The 20,024-nt window shown below is 42.4% G+C and overlaps 1 protein-coding gene across 1 annotated transcript in view; it reads left to right on the forward strand.

Annotated features, from left to right (window-relative positions):
- LOC134655115 (E3 ubiquitin-protein ligase Nedd-4) overlaps nt 1-16,365 on the forward strand; it is a 48,885-nt gene extending 32,520 nt beyond the window's left edge. The window contains exons 10-19 of the mRNA XM_063510576.1: nt 342-440; nt 1,499-1,621; nt 5,676-5,800; nt 6,955-7,096; nt 8,146-8,355; nt 11,168-11,274; nt 13,443-13,576; nt 14,590-14,818; nt 15,704-15,873; nt 16,218-16,365. Of these exons, the coding sequence (XP_063366646.1) occupies nt 342-440; nt 1,499-1,621; nt 5,676-5,800; nt 6,955-7,096; nt 8,146-8,355; nt 11,168-11,274; nt 13,443-13,576; nt 14,590-14,818; nt 15,704-15,873; nt 16,218-16,320 (1,442 nt within the window). The 3' untranslated portion in view covers nt 16,321-16,365. The remainder of the gene's footprint in view (nt 1-341; nt 441-1,498; nt 1,622-5,675; nt 5,801-6,954; nt 7,097-8,145; nt 8,356-11,167; nt 11,275-13,442; nt 13,577-14,589; nt 14,819-15,703; nt 15,874-16,217) is intronic.
- The last annotated feature ends 3,659 nt before the right edge of the window (nt 16,366-20,024 follow it).

Below are 20,024 nucleotides of genomic sequence, written 5' to 3' on the forward strand. Positions count from 1 at the left end.
TACAAGTCACTGTAAATGTTATGATGAATTGTGTAATAGAGCTTGAGGCCTACTCGTAGTATATTTTATTGAATTTTGATAGTTTCATATGTGACGTCACCATTAACAATCTATAGCCGGTCAAACAACATTGTCAGTAGAAAAAAGCGCGAAATTCAAATTTTCTATAGCGCGATTATCCTGTGTCTACATTTTTTAAATTTGCCGCGTTTTTTCTACTGACGGAAATGGCTTGACAGACTTTATTTACATTTTTATACCAAAATTGTTAGTCCCGATGTGTCCTGTCTAGGTTTAATTATGTACCTAAGGGTTAAATGTTAGCTTTAACTCTTGTCCAGGTTTACCACAAGGCTGGAGCATGCAGCGAGCGCCCAACGGCAGGATATTCTTCATCGATCATAACCAGAAAACCACCACCTGGATAGACCCCAGAACAGGTATCCTTACCTCTTCTGTATGACATACATACATATAACCACGCCTATATCCCGGAGAGGTAGGCAGAGACCACGGATTTCCACTTGCTACGATCCTGACATACCTCTTTCGCTTCCTTCACTTTCATAACATTCCTCATACACGCTCGCCGGTTTAGGGTGCTCTTGACCTGGCCACAGGGCGGACACGCCATACATCAAAAACCGGCCAAGTGCGAGTCGGACTCGCGCACGGAGGGTTCCGCACCATCAACAAAAAATAGAGCAAAACAAGCAAAAAAACGGTCACCCATCCAAGTACTGACCCCGCCCGACGTTGCTTAACTTCGGTCAAAAATCACGTTTGTTGTATGGGAGCCCCACTTAAATCTTTATTTTATTCTGTTTTTAGTATTTGTTGTTATAGCGGCAACAGAAATACATCATCTGTGAAAATTTCAACTGTCTAGCTATCACGGTTCGTGAGATACAGCCTGGTGACAGACGGACGGACGGACGGACAGCGGAGTCTTAGTAATAGGGTCCCGTTTTTATCCTTTGGGTACGGAACCCTAAAAATCATTTGCGTTTATATGCGTGCGCAGCATGTCTGTACACGCGTCATTGTGTATGTGTGGGTGAGTCGCTTTACTGAGAGGACGCCAGAAGTCCGCCAGATTCATGTCGCGGGGCGAGGTAATGCGAGTCGGGGCGGGGCGGTGCGTGGCCGTTCTGTATGATAATACTATTACTTATTCTGTGACCTGGCCTTTCTTCAGAATTTCCCCGATCTGATCAGACAAAGTCCGCCGAGATCCACCCCTTCCAACTCCCGCTTCTACTTTTGCCTTATACACTCTCTTTAGCCTACTTTCACTTCTGTATGAGTGACATTATTTTAGTATCAGTGACCACATGTCTCGGCAATACTTTTAATCTTTTGTCAACCAAAGACGTTAACTAATGCGCGCGGCTACAACCCAATATAAACCATCGTGCATTAAAATAAGGTTCATGATGACGCGCCGCAAACGATAGCGTTCAAAGGGTTAGGTTTTAATTTGTAAATATGATTTTAGGGTGTGCATCTCATTTACCAGCGGTAGCGGCGGCGGGCGCGGAAGCGGACGAGTTAGGGGCCCTACCCGAAGGTTGGGAGGAGCGAGTACACACCGATGGAAGGATCTTCTTCATCGACCACAGTAAGTATCAGGCTGTGGGCTACGTCTCATCTACCAGCGGTAGCGGTAGCGGAGGCGGACGAGTTAGGGGCCCTACCCGAAGGTTGGGAAGAGGACACACCGATGGAAGGATCTTCATCGACCACAGTAAGTATCAGGCTGTGGGCTACGTCTCATCTACCAGCGGTAGCGGCGGCGGGAGCGGACGAGCTAGGGGCCCTACCCGAAGGTTGGGAAGAGGACACACCGATGGAAGGATCTTCATCGACCACAGTAAGTATCAGGCTGTGGGCTACATCTCATCTACCAGCGGTAGCGGTAGCGGAGGCGGACGAGTTAGGGGCCCTACCCGAAGGTTGGGAAGAGGACACACCGATGGAAGGATCTTCATCGACCACAGTAAGTATCAGGCTGTGGGCTACATCTCATCTACCAGCGGTAGCGGTAGCGGAGGCGGACGAGTTAGGGGCCCTACCCGAAGGTTGGGAGGAGCGAGTACACACCGATGGAAGGATCTTCTTCATCGACCACAGTAAGTATCAGGCTGTGGGCTACATCTCATCTACCAGCGGTAGCGGTAGCGGAGGCGGACGAGTTAGGGGCCCTACCCGAAGGTTGGGAAGAGGACACACCGATGGAAGGATCTTCATCGACCACAGTAAGTATCAGGCTGTGGGCTACATCTCATCTACCAGCGGTAGCGGCGGCGGTAGCGGACGAGTTAGGGGCCCTACCCGAAGGTTGGGAAGAGGACACACCGATGGAAGGATCTTCTTCATCGACCACAGTAAGTATCAGGCTGTAGGCTACGTCACACCTATCAGCGGTAGCGGCGGCGGTAGCGGACGAGTTAGGGGCCCTACCCAAAGGTTGGGAGGAGCGAGTACACACCGATGGAAGGATCTTCTTCATCGACCACAGTAAGTATCAGGCTGTAGGCTACGTCACACCTATCAGCGGTAGCGGCGGCGGTAGCGGACGAGTTAGGGGCCCTACCCGAAGGTTGGGAGGAGCGAGTACACACCGATGGAAGGATCTTCTTCATCGACCACAGTAAGTATCAGGCTGTGGGCTACATCTCATCTACCAGCGGTAGCGGCGGCGGGAGCGGACGAGTTAGGGGCCCTACCCGAAGGTTGGGAAGAGGACACACCGATGGAAGGATCTTATTAATCGATCACAGTAAGTAATTCTTAGTTATTCATCATCTTCCTCGCGTTGTCCCGGCATTTTGCCACGGCTCATGGGAGCTTAGGGGTCCGCTTGTCAACTAATCCCAAGAATAGGGATGTTGACAGTTTTTTGGAACTGGTTTCATTTTGTAGATAGACACGTAATAATTACAGAAAAAAATATTAAAAAAATATATTCATTAATTTTGAATAAAAAAACATGTATAATAAGTTTCGTGTTTAAATTTCGCGCCTAAACGCTCCAAACTGTCACGTGACCTTGATGACGTAACGGCGTTTTAAACAAACTGCTGTCAGTCATTTTTTTAAATTCTTTATATGGCAACTGACAATTTTTTTTAAAGCGTTAACACACTACCGCATCGGACAGCGACCTTCTTTCTCGCTCTAACTTATAGCTGCGTCCTTAACGCACCACCTTACACACTATCGATTCGTGCGCCGCACCGCACCAAGATCGCGTTTCGGTACGATAATCTGTAGACACTTAAGCTTTGGATTCCTCCGAAAACGGTGCCGTCATATGACGGCCGTCATATAGCGGCAGCAAAAGACGGCCGTCTTTACGGTGGCGACATGTGGAAAGTACCACGGGGTCATAACACACCGTCATCCACCAAGGTCAAAGCGGCAAATTTGAAAAATGTAGGCGCGATGGGATAACGTCCCATAGAAAATTTGAATTTCGCGCCTTTTCCTACTGACAAGATTTGCTTGATCATCTATAATTTACTTGGAGATCATCAGAAGAGGAAAATAATCTTAGTACGGAATCACTTATTCAAATCTCGTGTCATTTATTCCAAAATGGCGTCACCGCTATCTAATAAAACGTTCACGAAACTATCGACACCGTCATGACGGCCGTCATCTTACGTTACGTTGGCAATCAACGTAACGTAACGCCGTCTAGGAAACCGCGCCATCTTGTTTACATAGACAACGTTCTAGTGACGTCAGTCAACGCTATATAGCGGCCGTAATATGACGGCACCGTTTTCGGAGGAATCCAAAGCTTTAGGCAGGTTTTATAACTTGTCTTTGGTGATTCCACTGTGATTACGTCACGCGCTCCGATTGGCGTTTGCAGTCACGTGATACTGGGCATTATTTAAAATACTTTTGATTATTTTTAATTAATTTATTACGCATATTTACACTTGCAAAATATGATTTTCCGCGTTCTAATATTCCCTGCTATGGTAAAAACATAACATGTTATATATTCGCGATTCATGTCAACATCCCTATTGGCGAAGCGCTAGCTTTTACGAAAGCGACTGCCATCTGACCTTCCAACCCAGAGGGTAAACTAGGCCTTATTGGGATTAGTCCGGTTTCCTCACCGAAAAGCGCCTGGTAAATATCAAACGATATTTCGTACATTCCGAAAAACTCGTTGGTACGAGCCGGGGTTTATAATGTAATTGTAATAGGTTATTCTTAGTTATTGTGACGTAGATATAAAGAATATACAGATGAATTTTAATTTTTAACAAGCAGAAACGTCTGCGAACGATGCTATTAAGCTTAGAATAAATTTAAAAGTGGAAAAATTACAAAATTACTGTCTTGGTAATTTCCAATATGACTTGGAACTCCGGTAGCCGTTTAAGAAGTGTAACACTCTTACGGTAGATGTCGCTACGGTCCCCTTGACCCATAATATGGTGGAAAGATTTGCTGGCTATGGATGAGGTCTTGGTGGCTCAGATGGCAGAGCGCTGGAGTATCGATCCAGAGGCCGTGAGTTCAAGTCTCACCCAAGACAGTAATTTTTCCACTTTTAAATTTATTCTAAGCTTAATATACAGATGTATGGAGTTATTCATAAACGGCTGCTAACTTAATCAGTTGGTCGTCGTTTGTCCATATCTGTCGTTATGCTATAGAGAGGGACAAACGACGATCATCAGCTGCCCTAGCACGGTCGCATTTTTATCGTTTATCACCATGCCTGTCACGTTCTAACAAGTATGTAAGTGCGAAAGTGACGGGCATAGTGATAGTCGATAAAAATGGAACCGTGCTGAGCCCGCTGATTAACTTAGCAGTCGTTTATGAATAACGCCGGTAGTGTATAGGTAATTATGACACTAATTGAAGGGATGTTTACAAAAACAACATAACTGACTCAATGATTTATAACTCAAGATAGGTTATAGGCGTTCCAAAATTGAAGCGCTTAACTTGTGACAATTTGTCACAAGTTGCCTTTAGACGCGGCTGGACAAACGAGAAATGTGCACGTGCTAACGAGCTACTGCACATCGAAAGAGCAAGAAACGACCTTATGTTTAACAACGAATGTTATGAGAAATTTAATCAAAAATAACAGATTTCTTCGTAGGCACAGAAATAAATATGGAAGTATTTTTTGTGCTCCTCAAGTATGAGTATAACCTATCTATGGTTATATAATATCATTGAACTGACTACACTGGTTGACACCTGAGACGATTAACAATGTTCTTAAAAAAGTGTCAACCGCTCTAAGCAGTTATGTTGTTTTTGTAAACATCCCTTCAATGGCACACTTCTTACACAGATACCCGTACCACGCAGTGGGAGGACCCTAGACTGTCAAACTGATTTCTGTGCCTACGAAGAAATCTGTTATTTTTGATTAATTTTCTCGATTCGATTCGATTAACATTCGTTGTTAAACATAAGGTCGTTTCTTGCTCTTTCGGTGTGCAGGAGCTCGTTAGCACGTGCACATTTCTCGTTTGTCCAGCCGCGTCTAAAGGCAACTTGTGACAAATTGTCACAAGTTAAGCGCTTCAATTTTGGAACGCCTATAACCTATCTTGAGTTATAAATCATTGAGTCAGTTATGTTGTTTTTGTAAACATCCCTTCAATTGCACACTTCTTACACAGATACCCGTACCACGCAGTGGGAGGACCCTAGACTGTCGAACCCTCAGATCGCGGGACCCGCCGTGCCTTACTCCAGGGACTACAAACGCAAATACGAATATCTGAAGAGTCAATTACGCAAGCCGGTACGTATTTCTCTCTCTTTAAACATAGGGGCTGTTCATAAATTACGTCATCTATTTGTGACGATATTTGACCCCTCCCTAAAATTATCCAAAAAACCGGCCAAGTGCGAGTCGGACTCGCGCACGGAGGGTTCCGTACCATCAACAAAAAATAGAGCAAAACAAACAAAAAAAAAACAAGCAAAAAAACGGTCACCCATCCAAATACTGACCCCGCCCGACGTTGCTTAACTTCGGTCAAAAATCACGTTTGTTGTATGGGAGCCCCACTTAAATCTTTATTTTATTCTGTTTTTAGTATTTGTTGTTATAGCGGCAACAGAAATACATCATCTGTGAAAATTTCAACTGTCTAGCTATCACGGTTCGTGAGATACAGCCTGGTGACGGACGGACGGACAGACGGACGGACGGACGGACGGACGGACAGTGGAGTCTTAGTAATAGGGTCCCGTTTTTACCCTTTGGGTACGGAACCCCCCGGAATGACCCCGTTTCCTCCTACGTCATGCTACGTCAAACAGAGCCAAGAACCACCGCAAAGAAACTCGCTTTCACGTAAAAAAACCGCATCGAAATCGGTCCATCCGCTGGAGAGATACGATGCTAGTGACAGACAGACATTGGCGTCAAACATATAACACCCCTCTTTTTGCGTCGGGGGTTAAAAACATATTAGGAAAAGGTATCTTCGATTTACGTTATTCATAAACGGCAATCAGTTGATGATCATCGTTTGTCCCTATCTGTCGTTATGCCATAGAGAGGGACAAACGACGATCATCAGCTGATTAACTTAGCAGACGTTTAAGAATAAGGGGGTAAGTCAATACAGGTGTGACTGGCCACTAAATTCAAGTAGGAAATATATGAACTCGCAATAAACATGTGAAATAGGCCCCAACCAGTCACACATAGTGTTTTCACTTTGTAATTATCACACCTATTAATATTTGATTGGATAATTGGATAGATGTATTGGTATACCAGAAGGAGTGAAACTCTTCCTTTCTGACTGTGTCTGAGTGGCGTACGTATCAAATACTTCTTGCTCTATTACGGTCTTTCCCAGAAATAAATATTATATGCCGGTTTTCTCTGCTAAATGCTGGTTATTCGAGTGATTAGCTTAAACTTTATATTTTGTACTGCAGAGCAACGTTCCCAACAAGTTCGAGATCAAGGTCCGAAGGAACTCCATCCTCGAGGACTCGTACCGCATCATCAGCTCAGTCAGCAGACTCGACCTGCTTAAGACCAAGCTGTGGGTCGAGTTCGAGTCCGAAGTCGGCCTGGGTAAGTCCTAGTCAGCAACGTGACTAATAAGTTCGAGATCAAGGTCCGAAGGAACTCCATCCTCGAGGACTCGTACCGCATCATCAGCTCAGTCAGCAGACTCGACCTGCTCAAGACCAAGCTGTGGGTCGCGTTCGAGTCTGAAGTCGACCTGGGTAAGTCCTAGTCAGCAACGTTCCCAACAAGTTCTAGATCAAGGTCCGAAGGAACTCCATCCTCGAGGACTCGTACCGCATCATCAGCTCAGTCAGCAGACTCGACCTGCTCAAGACCAATCTGTGGGTCGCGTTCGAGTCTGAAGTCGACCTGGGTAAGTCCTAGTCAGCAACGTCCCCAACAAGTTCGAGATCAAGGTCCGAAGGAACTCCATCCTCGAGGACTCGTACCGCATCATCAGCTCAGTCAGCAGACTCGACCTGCTCAAGACCAAGCTGTGGGTCGACTTTGAGTCTGAAGTCGACCTGGGTAAGTACGAGAGGTTATTTTTTGAAAGGCTATACGGATATATAGTGAACATTCTTTTGCCATCGTATTTTCTCGGAAACGCACGTAATTTTCATAATATCAAAATTAGGTTGCGTTGTTTTATCACCGAGTTCCCATTGCCATCTCCTCTTTCCATCATCAGATCAGCTCCACGCCATCATAATATTTCATTGTCGTCCGATTTATATAATTCAGCAAAATTTCAGCTCGATCGAAAATCGGGAAGTGGGTCAAATTTAGCTTTCTAGATTTGCCACTGACTAACAAAATAACATACAATACTAACAGGTCAAGTTAAATAAAAGCTTGTAAAAACCCAAAAGGTACGTTTTTGAAATAAAAGTTACATTTTAGCGCACATTTGACTATTTAATATAAAGCATTAACCTTTTAACCGCCATAGAATACGTCATCGAGCGTGCTCGTGTCGCCGGGGGGTACAAAGTTACACGAAGTTTTGTCTTATTTATCATACAGTGGCGAAATGAGCCCGATTTTGTATGTCTTATATATCAGTCTACGGCGGTTGAAAGGTTAAATCATTAAAACCTTTTTTTCTTCAGATTACGGCGGCCTAGCCCGAGAATGGTTCTTCCTCCTTTCCAAAGAGATGTTCAACCCCTACTACGGCCTCTTCGAATACTCCGCCATGGACAACTACACACTCCAGATAAACCCTAACAGTGGGGTGTGCAACGAGGAACACCTCAACTACTTCAAGTTTATAGGGAGAGTCGCGGGCATGGCCGTGTATCACGGGAAACTGCTAGACGGTGAGAAATAGACCCTATTTCATTATGATACAGTTCAAAATACTCTACAAATAAACCCCAACAGCGGGGTGTGCAACGAGGAACACCTCAACTACTTCAAGTTTATAGGGAGAGTTGCTGGCATGGCCGTGTATCACGGGAAACTGCTAGACGGTGAGAAATGTACCCTATTCCTTTATGATAAAGCTCAGAATACTCCGCCATGGACAACTACGCCCTCCAGATAAACCCCAACAGCGGGGTGTGCAACGATTCCTCGTATAATACTCTGCCATTAAACTACACACTCCAGATAAACCCCAACAGCGGGGTGTGCAACGAGGAACACCTCAACTACTTCAAGTTTATAGGGAGAGTCGCGGGCGTGGCGGTGTATCACGGGAAACTGCTAGACGGTGAGAAATGAACCTTATTCCTTTATGATAAACCTCAGAATACTCTGCCATTAAACTACACCCTCCAGATAAACCCCAACAGCGGGGTGTGCAACGAGGAACACCTCAACTACTTCAAGTTTATAGGGAGACTCGCGGGCATGGCGGTATATCACGGGAAACTGCTAGACGGTGAGAAATGTACCCTATTCCTTTATGATAAAGCTCAGAATACTCCGCCATGGACTACTACACCCTCCAGATAAACCCCAACAGCGGGTTGTGCAACGAGGAACACCTCAACTACTTCAAGTTTATAGGGAGAGGCGCGGGCATGGCGGTATATCACGGGAAACTGCTAGATGGTGAGTAATGTACCATATTCCTTTATGATAAAACACAGAATACTTCAAATAAACCCCAACAGCGGGGTGTGCAACGAGGAACACCTCAACTACTTCAAGTTTATAGGGAGAGTTGCTGTCATGGCTATCACGGGAAACTGCTAGACGGTGAGAAATGAACCATATTCCATTATTATAAAGCTCAGAATACTCTGCCATTAAACTACACCCTCCAGATAAACCCCAACAGCGGGGTGTGCAACGAGGAACACCTCAACTACTTCAAGTTTATAGGGAAACTGTCAGACGTTGAAAAATTAACTCTATTACGTTACTTTGCGGTTTAATATCCAGCTATAAGAAGCAGGGATGTGACAATGAGACACTTAAAGACCGTCACCGTTTCCGCCTAAAGTATTCCCGTGAACAGGGAATAGGTGCCACACATATTGTACTCTTTCTGATATATTAATAGTATTTTATGCAACCGTTGTTTAAGAGAGGTCAAAAAAGGCGAGTGGCGTGAGTAACAATTTGAGGCGAAGCCGAAAATTGTTAATAAAGACGCCACGAGTATTTTTTGACTCAGTTAAACAACGTTGCATACAATACTTTTTCTACGACCAAGCACTTATTTTGAAATAAAATTGTAGATTAACAAATATTTTTAATTCAAGAAGTAGCAAAAATGGAGGGTACGGGCGGGAAAAGAATGAATGAATGAATGAAATTTAAAAAAACATAGATAGGTTCACTTATTTGTCAGAGATGACATTTAAAATAAGGTTAGCAACACTGTATTTCATTCAATATTTTTTAAGTGGTCATTACACGCAGTGTTGTAAAATCGCCAAAAAGATACTGCGTGTATGCACAAATTCTTTTTTGGGGAATAGACTAAAGACTTGTCTTGACAACTATAAGGTAGGGTTTTAAAGGTATGTGCGCGACCCTTTAAATGACAAATAAAAGTACGGGAGTAGAAAAACTGTATAAAAAGATTACATAGTTACTTATTAATTATTCACAGCACAGCCCTAACAAATTATTGGCGCGACAGTATCTCACGGCGAGATAGACTACACGTCTTTTTCTATGTTAATAAAAGAGGGACAGGGTAGTCTTATCTCACCGCGAGATACTGTCGCGCCAATATGTGCTAGCCCGGCAGGAGTGACAAATTTTGCTTTTATATCTGTGTCACAGAATAAGTAATAGTATTATCATACAGAACGGACACGCCCCGCCCCGATTCGGATTACCTCGCCCGCGACAGGCCGCGACATGAATGTGTGCGTAAGTCGCTCTACTGAGATTCCGTCAGGATTCCGTCAGAAACTCAATGACGCGTGTACAGACGTGCCGCGCACACATGTAAACGCAAATCATTTTTGATGTATGGCGTGTCCGCCCTGTGTCTGTGTAAGATAAGATAAGATAACGTTTATTTGCGTGAATTATGGTAATTAACAGATGTTAAATAGTTTTTATAGGTCACGACATAATTCAGCCGAATAACGGCATGCAAATATTACAGCCTTAAACACTAATCAAGCTTATAAATCATACCATCAAACTATCCATCAAGAATTATCATTGGCATTTGGAAAGTTCACATAAAATAACAACAATGACAAATAATATTAAATGAAGCTATGTCAAGGTTAAAAAAAATAAAATTAATAAAATACATTCGTTCAATTGTCAGCATGCACAAAACAAAATGGAGATACATTAACTCAACATGCATTTAGGTAACTTATTTACATCTATATACAACCCATATTTTTTGTCTAATATTTTGTTAAATCTGCAGCTACTAGTCTCGAGGAAGTCTGTAACGGAATAGAAACAGTGTTCCGTTAACCATAGCTGCAGAGTTTTACAAAACCTATTATAACATAAGTCGGTAATTTCTTATATTGTAGTTATAATTGTAGTTTAGGAGCAGGCATTGTCAGTGCTACATGCGTTTCCAATCGTTTATTGGTGTTGTCCCTCAAATTAAATAGTGATAAGTTTCCTTTAACTAGTTTGGCAATTTCAAGAATATACATATCAGTCTGGTATTAATGGAAATATGTTTGTGTGCAGCATTCTTCATCCGTCCATTCTACAAGATGATGGTGGGTAAAACTATCGAGCTGCAAGACATGGAGTCAGTAGACCTGGAGTATTACAACTCGCTCATGTGGATCAAGGTGGGTGTCTGTCTGTTAAGAGCCAACAGGAGCTAAGATTAAAATATTTTAGGTAAATATACCCGTCTCGCTAACGGAAGCGACTCCTAAAACTAGTGCGATAAGGACAAGGCGAAAAATCCTGCGTAAAAATATCAAAAATCGAGGTTTCGTACTCGACTGTTTCCTCCTCCAAAACTTAACCAATCGTAACCAAATTTGGAAATCTAAATGATTATGACATTATCTGTGTCGGACCGTTTTGCTTTTTTGACTAATTGATGTCAGTATTGAATAGCACGCCTCTCATTGCGGCATAGTCAATTAGGCCATTTTGGCCATTTTTGAAGGGCTCTAGCGCCTTAAAAAACAAAAATATCAAAAAAAGCAAAACGGTCCGACACAGATATTGACAATATTAATCTGTGTTGAAAAAATCATTGCTCTAGCTTCAAAACCCACGGAGGAATCAGTCGAGTACGTTTGTATGAAGAAATGACCACTCCTGTTGGCTCTTAAGGCTCATTTTCGACGGCCCGCGAACTCGTATACGATTTTAGTTAAATTGCGGAGCATTGAGGTTACATCAATTCAGCCGACCGATCAAATGACGCAATGTAATGAAACTCGCATGCGAGTTATCGCACCGTATAAATGAGCCCTTATTGCAGTCGCTATTAGATATATCGGAGCGGCCAAGGCGCTCAAAATATCTGAACACGCAATTGTACCTTGACAATAGAGGCACGTTCAGATATTTGTGAGCGCTCTGGCCGCTCCGATTAGCGAATGCAATTGGGAGTATTACAACTCGCTCATGTGGATCAAGGTATCTGTTTGTTATTGCACCGTCGCACTTAGATATATCGGAGCGGCCAAGGTGCTCAAAATATCTGAACACACAATCTAACGCCTTGACAATAGAGGCGCGTTCAGATATTTGTGAGCGCTCTGGCCGCTCCGATTGGCGAGTGTAACCGGTAAATGTTTAGTATGAGAAATACCGGTTGTTTGGTAGTTCAATGATAATTTCTATAAAAAATTTCTACTGACAAGATTTGCTTGACCAAGTATAGTTTGGTTACTACTCAACAGGGATGTTGCGAACATCCGCATCCGCATCCGCAACCGCGGAACTTCCGCATTATTTTCAACATCCGCATCTGCATCCGCATCCGCATAAAATCGATGCGGAGCTTATGCGGATGCGGATGTCGAACAAGTCGGTACAGGAACGTCTTAGCAGTGGCGTAAGTGCTAGGTAATTTCGTCATTACCTATAATGAAATCGTCTAGATCCAGAAAAGTCGGCCAAGTTACTGTTTATTAAATATAAAGCACTATAAAGTATTATTTTTGCTCAAATACTAAACGTTTCGTTTTTTTTTTAATAAAAAAATACTAAAAATGTAATATTTGACGTTTTTAAGTACCTAATCTTGACATCCGCATCCGCATCCGCATCCGCGGATGTGAGCCTTTAAATATCCGCATCCGCATCCGCATCCGCGGATGTCAAAAAATCTACATCCGCAACATCCCTGCTACTCAATCTCTTTAACATTTATCTCAAAATACAACCTTTACTGCCCTTGCTGTAGGATTTACTCTTTCTTCTTCCTCGCGTTGTCCCGGCATTTTGCCACGGCTCATGAGAGCCTGGGGTCCGCTTGGCAACTAATCCCAGTAATTGGCGTGGACACTAGTTTTTACGAAAGCGACTGCCATCGGACCTTCCAACCCAGAGGGTAAACTAGGCCCGTATTGGGATTAGTCCGGTTTCCTCACGATGTTTTCCTTCACCGAAAAGCGACTGGTAAATATCAAATGATATTTCGTACATAAGTTACGAAAGACTCATTGGTACGAGCCGGGGTTCGAACCCGCGACCTCCGGATTGCAAGTCGCACTTACCGCTAGGCCACCAGCGCTTCTTGCTGTAGGATTTACTATTCTTTTAAAAATGTATCTGACTTTTATAATTGTATTTTTTGTATATATATGATATATAGCAATAAATGATATATAGCTGGTCAACCAAATCTTGTCAGTAAAAAAAGGCGCGAAATTCAAATTTTCTATGGGACGATGTCCCTTCGCGCCTACAATTTTCAAATTTGCCGTCTTTTTCTACTGTCAAGATCTGGTTGACCAAGTATATTATGATTATGATAATATTTATTTTTTAGGAAAACGACCCATCAGAATTGTACCTAACGTTCTCCGTAGACGAGGAACAGTTTGGAAAAACCATCCAACGCGAACTGAAACCAGGGGGCGCCAACATCTCCGTGGACAACGAAAACAAGGATGAGTACATCAAGTTAGTACATTATATACCTTAACTCGTTCACATAAGGTCTACAGTTCGGTAAGACGATCCAGCGCGAACTGAAGCCAGGGGGCGCTAATATCTCCGTCGACAACGATAACAAGGATGAGTACATCAAGTTAGTACATTATATATCTTAACGCGTCAGCATAAGGTCTGTAACACGAGCAAATAATAGGGGGTGTTACTTAAATGTTTTGCCTCCAGAGTGCAGCATTAGCACCTATCGTAAACCATAGAGTAACTTATACATACTGTGCCTTAAACTGTTTTTTTGACAAAAAAATATGTCATTGATACATCAAGGCGGTTTGTTAACCGCCTAGCCTTAGCCTTAGCCTACCGGGAAACGCGAAAATCGAAATTTAGTTAGGTATCCCAGTTATTGACCGCCGGCATCATGGGCGGGACAGCAATAGCGAGATATCACGCGGGTCAACTTACGAAATTCTTTGCGCTTACCGTCCTTACTTTAGTCACAGAATAAGTAATAGTATTATCATACAGAACGGCCACGCACCGCCCCGCCCCGACTCGCATTACCTCGCCCCGCGACATGAATCTGACGGACTTCTGGCGTGCTCCCAGTACAGCGACTTACCCACACATACACAATGACGCGTGTACAGACGTGCCGCGCACACATATAAACGCAAACGATTTTTGATGTATGGCGTGTCCTCCCTGTGCTTTAGTGCTTTTATTAGTACAAAACTAATTAAATATGCCTACTTTCAGATTTTAATAACAAAACTTCCGTGAGACAAAGACATAGTAAATATATTAAAAACGGGTCACTCACGTATTTTAAGTCGAAAAGCGCTCGACATGTTCGGACGTGCGCGGATCGGGCGCGGAGAGCTGCGGCCCGCAGTCTGCACCGGTCCGTCACCGTAAACGCAAGCTCCTGATGACACTTCTCGGTACGAAGTGAAACATGTCGAGCGTTTTTCGACTTAAAATACGTGAGTGACCCGTTTTTAATATATTTACTATACTTTCAGATTGGTGATAGAATGGCGCTTCGTGAGCCGCGTCCAAGAGCAGATGTACGCGTTCCTCGACGGCCTTGGGGGTCTAGTGCCCCTCCCGCTGCTCAAGATCTTCGATGAGCATGAGTTGGAGCTGCTGCTGTGCGGCATCCAGCACATCGACGTGCGCGACTGGCGCGCCAACACGCTGTACAAGGGCGACTACCACGCCAACCATCTAGTGGTGCAGTGGTTCTGGAGGGTGAGTCTACATGTGACATGTAATACTGCGTGCTCCGAGCGAAGCGAGGTGTTCGCAGAGAGCGAGACAGAGAGACACACCACACAACTCACACAGTAGTAGTGGCGACTACCATGCCAACCATCTCGTGGACCTCGTGGTACAGTGGTTCTGGAGGGTGAGTCGCCTGTATATATACAACACTGACAGACAATGTACTACAGCTCCGAGCGAAGCGATGAGTTCGCAGAGAGCGAGACAGAGAGACAAGACTCACACAGTAGCAATGGCGAATACAACGCCAACCATCTCGTGGTCCAGTGGTTCTGGAGGGTGAGTCGCCTGCATGTGATATGTCACACTTAACCATGTGCACATGTATACAATACTGACAGACAATGTACTACTGCTCCGAGCGAAGCGAGGAGTTCGCAGGGAGCGAGACAGAGAGACACAAGACACACACAATAGCAGCGGAGAACAATGCGTGCTCCGAGCGAAGCGAGGAGTTCTCACAGAGACACATTGCGTTCTAATCGCTATATGCGCTTCGACGATGTTTTCCTTCACCGAAAAGCGACTAGCAAATACCAAATTATTATTCGTACATAAGTTCCGAATAACTCATTGGTACGAGCCGGGGTTTAAACCCGCGACCTCCGGATTGAAAGTCGCACTCTCTTACCGCTAGGCCACCAGCGCTTGGGCGATAGCACTAGTGTAATTTATTTCATTAATTAACCATTTAATCGCCATTGAATACGTCATCGAGCGTGTCCGTGTCGCCGGGGGGTACGAAGTTACACGCTTTTTTGTCTTATTTATCAGACAGCGGCGAAATGAGATGATTTTGTATGTCTTATAAATCAGTCTACGGCGGTTAAAAGGTTTAGTATATTGTTACAGGTGGTGCTATCCTTCTCCAACGAGATGCGTTCCCGACTACTACAGTTCGTGACGGGTACCTCCCGAGTGCCAATGAACGGCTTCAAAGAACTATACGGGTCCAACGGACCCCAGCTCTTCACTATAGAGAAGTGGGGGGCTCCTGACAACTACCCTAGAGCTCATACATGGTAAGTTATACTCTTTGTACTTGGTTAAAGTCACTCTGTATACATACATACATATAATCACGCCTATTTCCCGAAGGGGTAGGCAAAGACCACGGACCACTCTGTATATTATACATTATTATTATGCAAACTTTTTTTAGGGTTCCCAGTTGACTACAGTACCCTAAAAAGACCCTAAGAACCCCAAAGATATTGATATATTTTTGGCTGGTACTGTACATTCGGGTGATGATCTTGACACGAATTTATGGTTAAGAGAATAAGAGCGCGCCAAGGTAATTTTGAACACCTCGCCCGCTTAGCAACTTCTGCTGCTGACTGTACTTATACCATTATTTCTCTAGTTTCAACCGCATCGACCTGCCCCCGTACGAGAGCTACCAGCAGCTGCGTGAGAAGCTCGTCAAGGCCATCGAAGGCTCTCAAGGTTTTGCCGGCGTCGATTAAACCCACAACATAACGGCACTGTTGAAAGGCATAACACGACTGTCACATGTCACCTGAGGGCACTATTCAGTATTTGTTTAAACATAATATCAGTTAACTGAGGGCTCGCAGGATTTTGCTGGTCTTGACTAAACCCCACAACATAACGGCACTGTTGAAAGGCATAACACGACTGTCGCATGTCACCTGAGGGCACTATTCGGTATTTGTTTAAACATAATATCAATTAACTGAGTGTGACTGCCATATTTTCTGGAGGATATCCACTAATGGAAGGACTGTCCCGGTATAGGTTCAAATATAATTCAAGACTGGCAGGGCTTTGCTAGTGTCGATTAAACCAACAACATAACGGTACTGTTGAAAGGCAAAACTGTCACATGTCACCTGAGGGCACTATTCGGTATTTGTTTAAACATAATATCAGTTAACTGAGGGCTCGCAGGATTTTGCTGGTGTTGCCTAAACCCCCAACATAACGGCACTGTTGAAAGGCATAACACGACTGACGCATGTCACCTGAGGGCACTATTCGGTATTTGTTTAAACATAATATCAATTAACTGAGTGTGACTGCCATATTTTCTGGAGTATATCCACTAATGGAAGGACTGTCCCGGTATAGTTTCAAATAAAACTCAAGGCTGGCAGGGCTTTGCTGGTGTTGACTAAACCCACAATATAACGGCACTTGAAAGTCAAAACTGTCACATGTCACCTGACGGTCTAGCATGAGTTGCGTTTTCACGCGCGACTCCATACATCAAGCGCGACTTCAAGTATGGATTGGCGCGCGAGAACGCAATTTATGCTAGACCGCCACAGGGCACTATTCGGTATTTAAACAAAATATCAGTTAACGGAGTGTGACTGCCATATTTTCTGGAGGATATCCACTAGCTAGTGGAAGGACTGTCCCGGTATAGGTTCTAATAAAACTCAAGGCGGGCTTTGGTGGGGTCGAATCTAAGCATAGGACCTCGCTCATATACAGGCATTGATATGAGTGTACGTGCACATAGCCAGCTAGATAGCAATATAACTAAATTGTTTTAAGTTTTATTAAATTATATACCCCAACGTTTTACTATATGTTTAAACTATTAGGACCACTTGCACCAAATTCCCGGGGTCACCATGGTTACCAGTACAATTTGACAGTAGGTAGACGGTTTAACCGGTTAACCCCGGGTTAGTGGAATGGTGCAAGTGGCGCTCAGAGAATCTAAAAAGCTCTTGACATATGTCGGCGAAAAAGCGTAGTATAAGAGTACTGATGTGCCGACAGTTTCCAAAATTTGTAAAACTTCCACATGGTACTCTTCCAGAAATGTGTATTGAAACTTTCATGTCCAAAATGGAATATTTCCTTTATTTTTTGTTAACTTTACCAACTTTATAGAAACTTTCCGAAACTTAAAAAATTAAACCTATTCAGTTCGTATTGTTTACGAAAGATCGTAACTTAGAGTGTATATACAATATTGATCAAAGCAATAGTTGTACAGAGGCCCTAGGGGCTAAACGAAAAGAAAAAAAAATATCGAGAGGATCGAAGAAAAATCACGCGACTAAATTCATATGGTGTTATCTATCAATGATTGTCATCTTTGCTAGGCGCTCAGCCCTACCTCAGAACAATTCTTAACGCAGACGGTTGAAAGGATTGTTGTAGTAGCAGTTTTCTAGTTTTGAGCTAAAACTAGTTTTCAATTATTCCACTTTCTCACTTCCTTTCTACCTTTTACCCCACTTTTTAGCCTTCAAATAAATAAAGTCTATTTTTTTATTCGGTAGACTAAAATGACATTTCCTAGTATGAAATGACATTTTATGTTCATACTATGAACTGTCATTTCAGTCTACCGAATAAAAAAATAGACTTTAGTCAAGCATTAAAAACATTAATAAATACTCACTAACGCATAGAACGCACTGCGATCAATTTCTTGCGGTGTCAGAACCGCAAAAAGTGTAACGTACGGCACGCTTCATAAGCGGACGCACTTGCAAGACTGAACCCGCAAGAAATTAGACAGAAAACGCAAGAAATTAGACTGAAAACGCAAGAAATTAGACTGAAGACGCAAGAAATTAAACTGAACCCGCAAGAAACTAGACTGAAACCGCAAGAAATTAGACTGAACCGCAAGGAATTAATCGCAGTGCGTGCTAATCCTAACCGTCGCTGTTAAGAGTGTTTTCGGAAGTTAAAATATAACTTAAATTTTGCAACTTTCAGGTGCTGTATTTTTGTATTATATCCATATATATTTATTAATATCCACAATATTGTGTTAAATTGCTCATTTGCTATCTATTTTACTAGATTTTGTTATAAAATTCAACATGTGTCATTATCCCTATAGGCCAGTTTAATTTTTTATGTTTCATAGATCGAAAGGCCTTAGCAATATGATTCGGGGCCTTAATTACGAGAAATGAGTACCTACAGATGTGATCGAGTTGTGGAAAATTTGCAAAAATTTGGAAGTTTCTGGATATTTCAGGGAAGTTTCCATTTTGGAAGTTTTTTGTGGAAAACTCCGCAATTTTTTGTCAACTTTTCGTCGGCACATCAATAGAAATGAGACATTTGAAAGTTACGTCACGTTACGACTTACATAAGTTAAGAGTTAGACCAAGATAAGTCTGCAACGATTTTTACAGCACCCTGCAAGTGTTATTTTAAACGTCAAACTTTTATGAAATCTTGACGTGAAAATAACACTTGCACTGCGTGCGCTATCAAAATCGTTGCAGACTTATCTTGGTCTAACTCTATAAGTTCTCGAGGAGAACTTAGTCGCTTTAAATTTGTTTAAATAATTCCATTGCCTTGATATAGCATGTAATTGTAACATAAGTTAGATAAGGTACTATATTCTTGACTTGTCACTTAAATACTATGTTATTATTATTACATATTTTGCGTCCTATTTAGATTTGAGATCGTTTATGCTTTTTAGATATATATGAATATATTTTCATATTAAATAAAAAAAAAAACAATGTACATATTCTTGTATAAGGTGTAAAAAATTGCTTGGAGTTTTTTTAAGTTCCCGTTTTTGATTTTTCCATGAAATGGATGAAATGATGTAAAAAAATAGTATAGTCAGCAATTATTTACACCCTGTATTATAATTAATCTACTAAGTCAATAAGATATGTTTATTATATCGATGAATACTTAATTATTATTATATTTTAATGCTTGTGGTTCCTGTACAAGTATTTTGTTATGAATATGTCAGGAGTATAAAATAAAAAGCAAAATTCATTCATTCACATAACTATAGTTCGTTTTTTTAGCATTAGAAAAAAACTACGCGATCTTGACGTGTCTTTTAATTGAAAAACGCTTTTTAAAAACCAGTAACTATTACTTATGAAAGCAAAATAATGTAAATAATCGTATATGATCCATAATTGTTACATATTTGCCGTGACTTATCTTTCAAAAGTGTTTTTCAATAAAAAAGACACGTCAAGATTGTTTACCTTTTTTCTAATGCTAAAAAAACGAACTATAGTTGTCTAATCTAAGAGAAATTCGTGCTTGAAGATGGCGCTGTAACACATAAAGTGTCATTCTATGTAACTTGCTAACTATGTAAACAAACTGCCATATTGAAATTGTCTCTGGATGGAATTTACTAGTGACTTTTGTTTAAATAGTAGTTAGCAAGTTCCATAGAATG

This window comes from Cydia amplana, chromosome 16 (assembly GCF_948474715.1).
Source record: "Cydia amplana chromosome 16, ilCydAmpl1.1, whole genome shotgun sequence".
In the NCBI taxonomy this organism is placed as follows: domain Eukaryota; kingdom Metazoa; phylum Arthropoda; class Insecta; order Lepidoptera; family Tortricidae; genus Cydia; species Cydia amplana.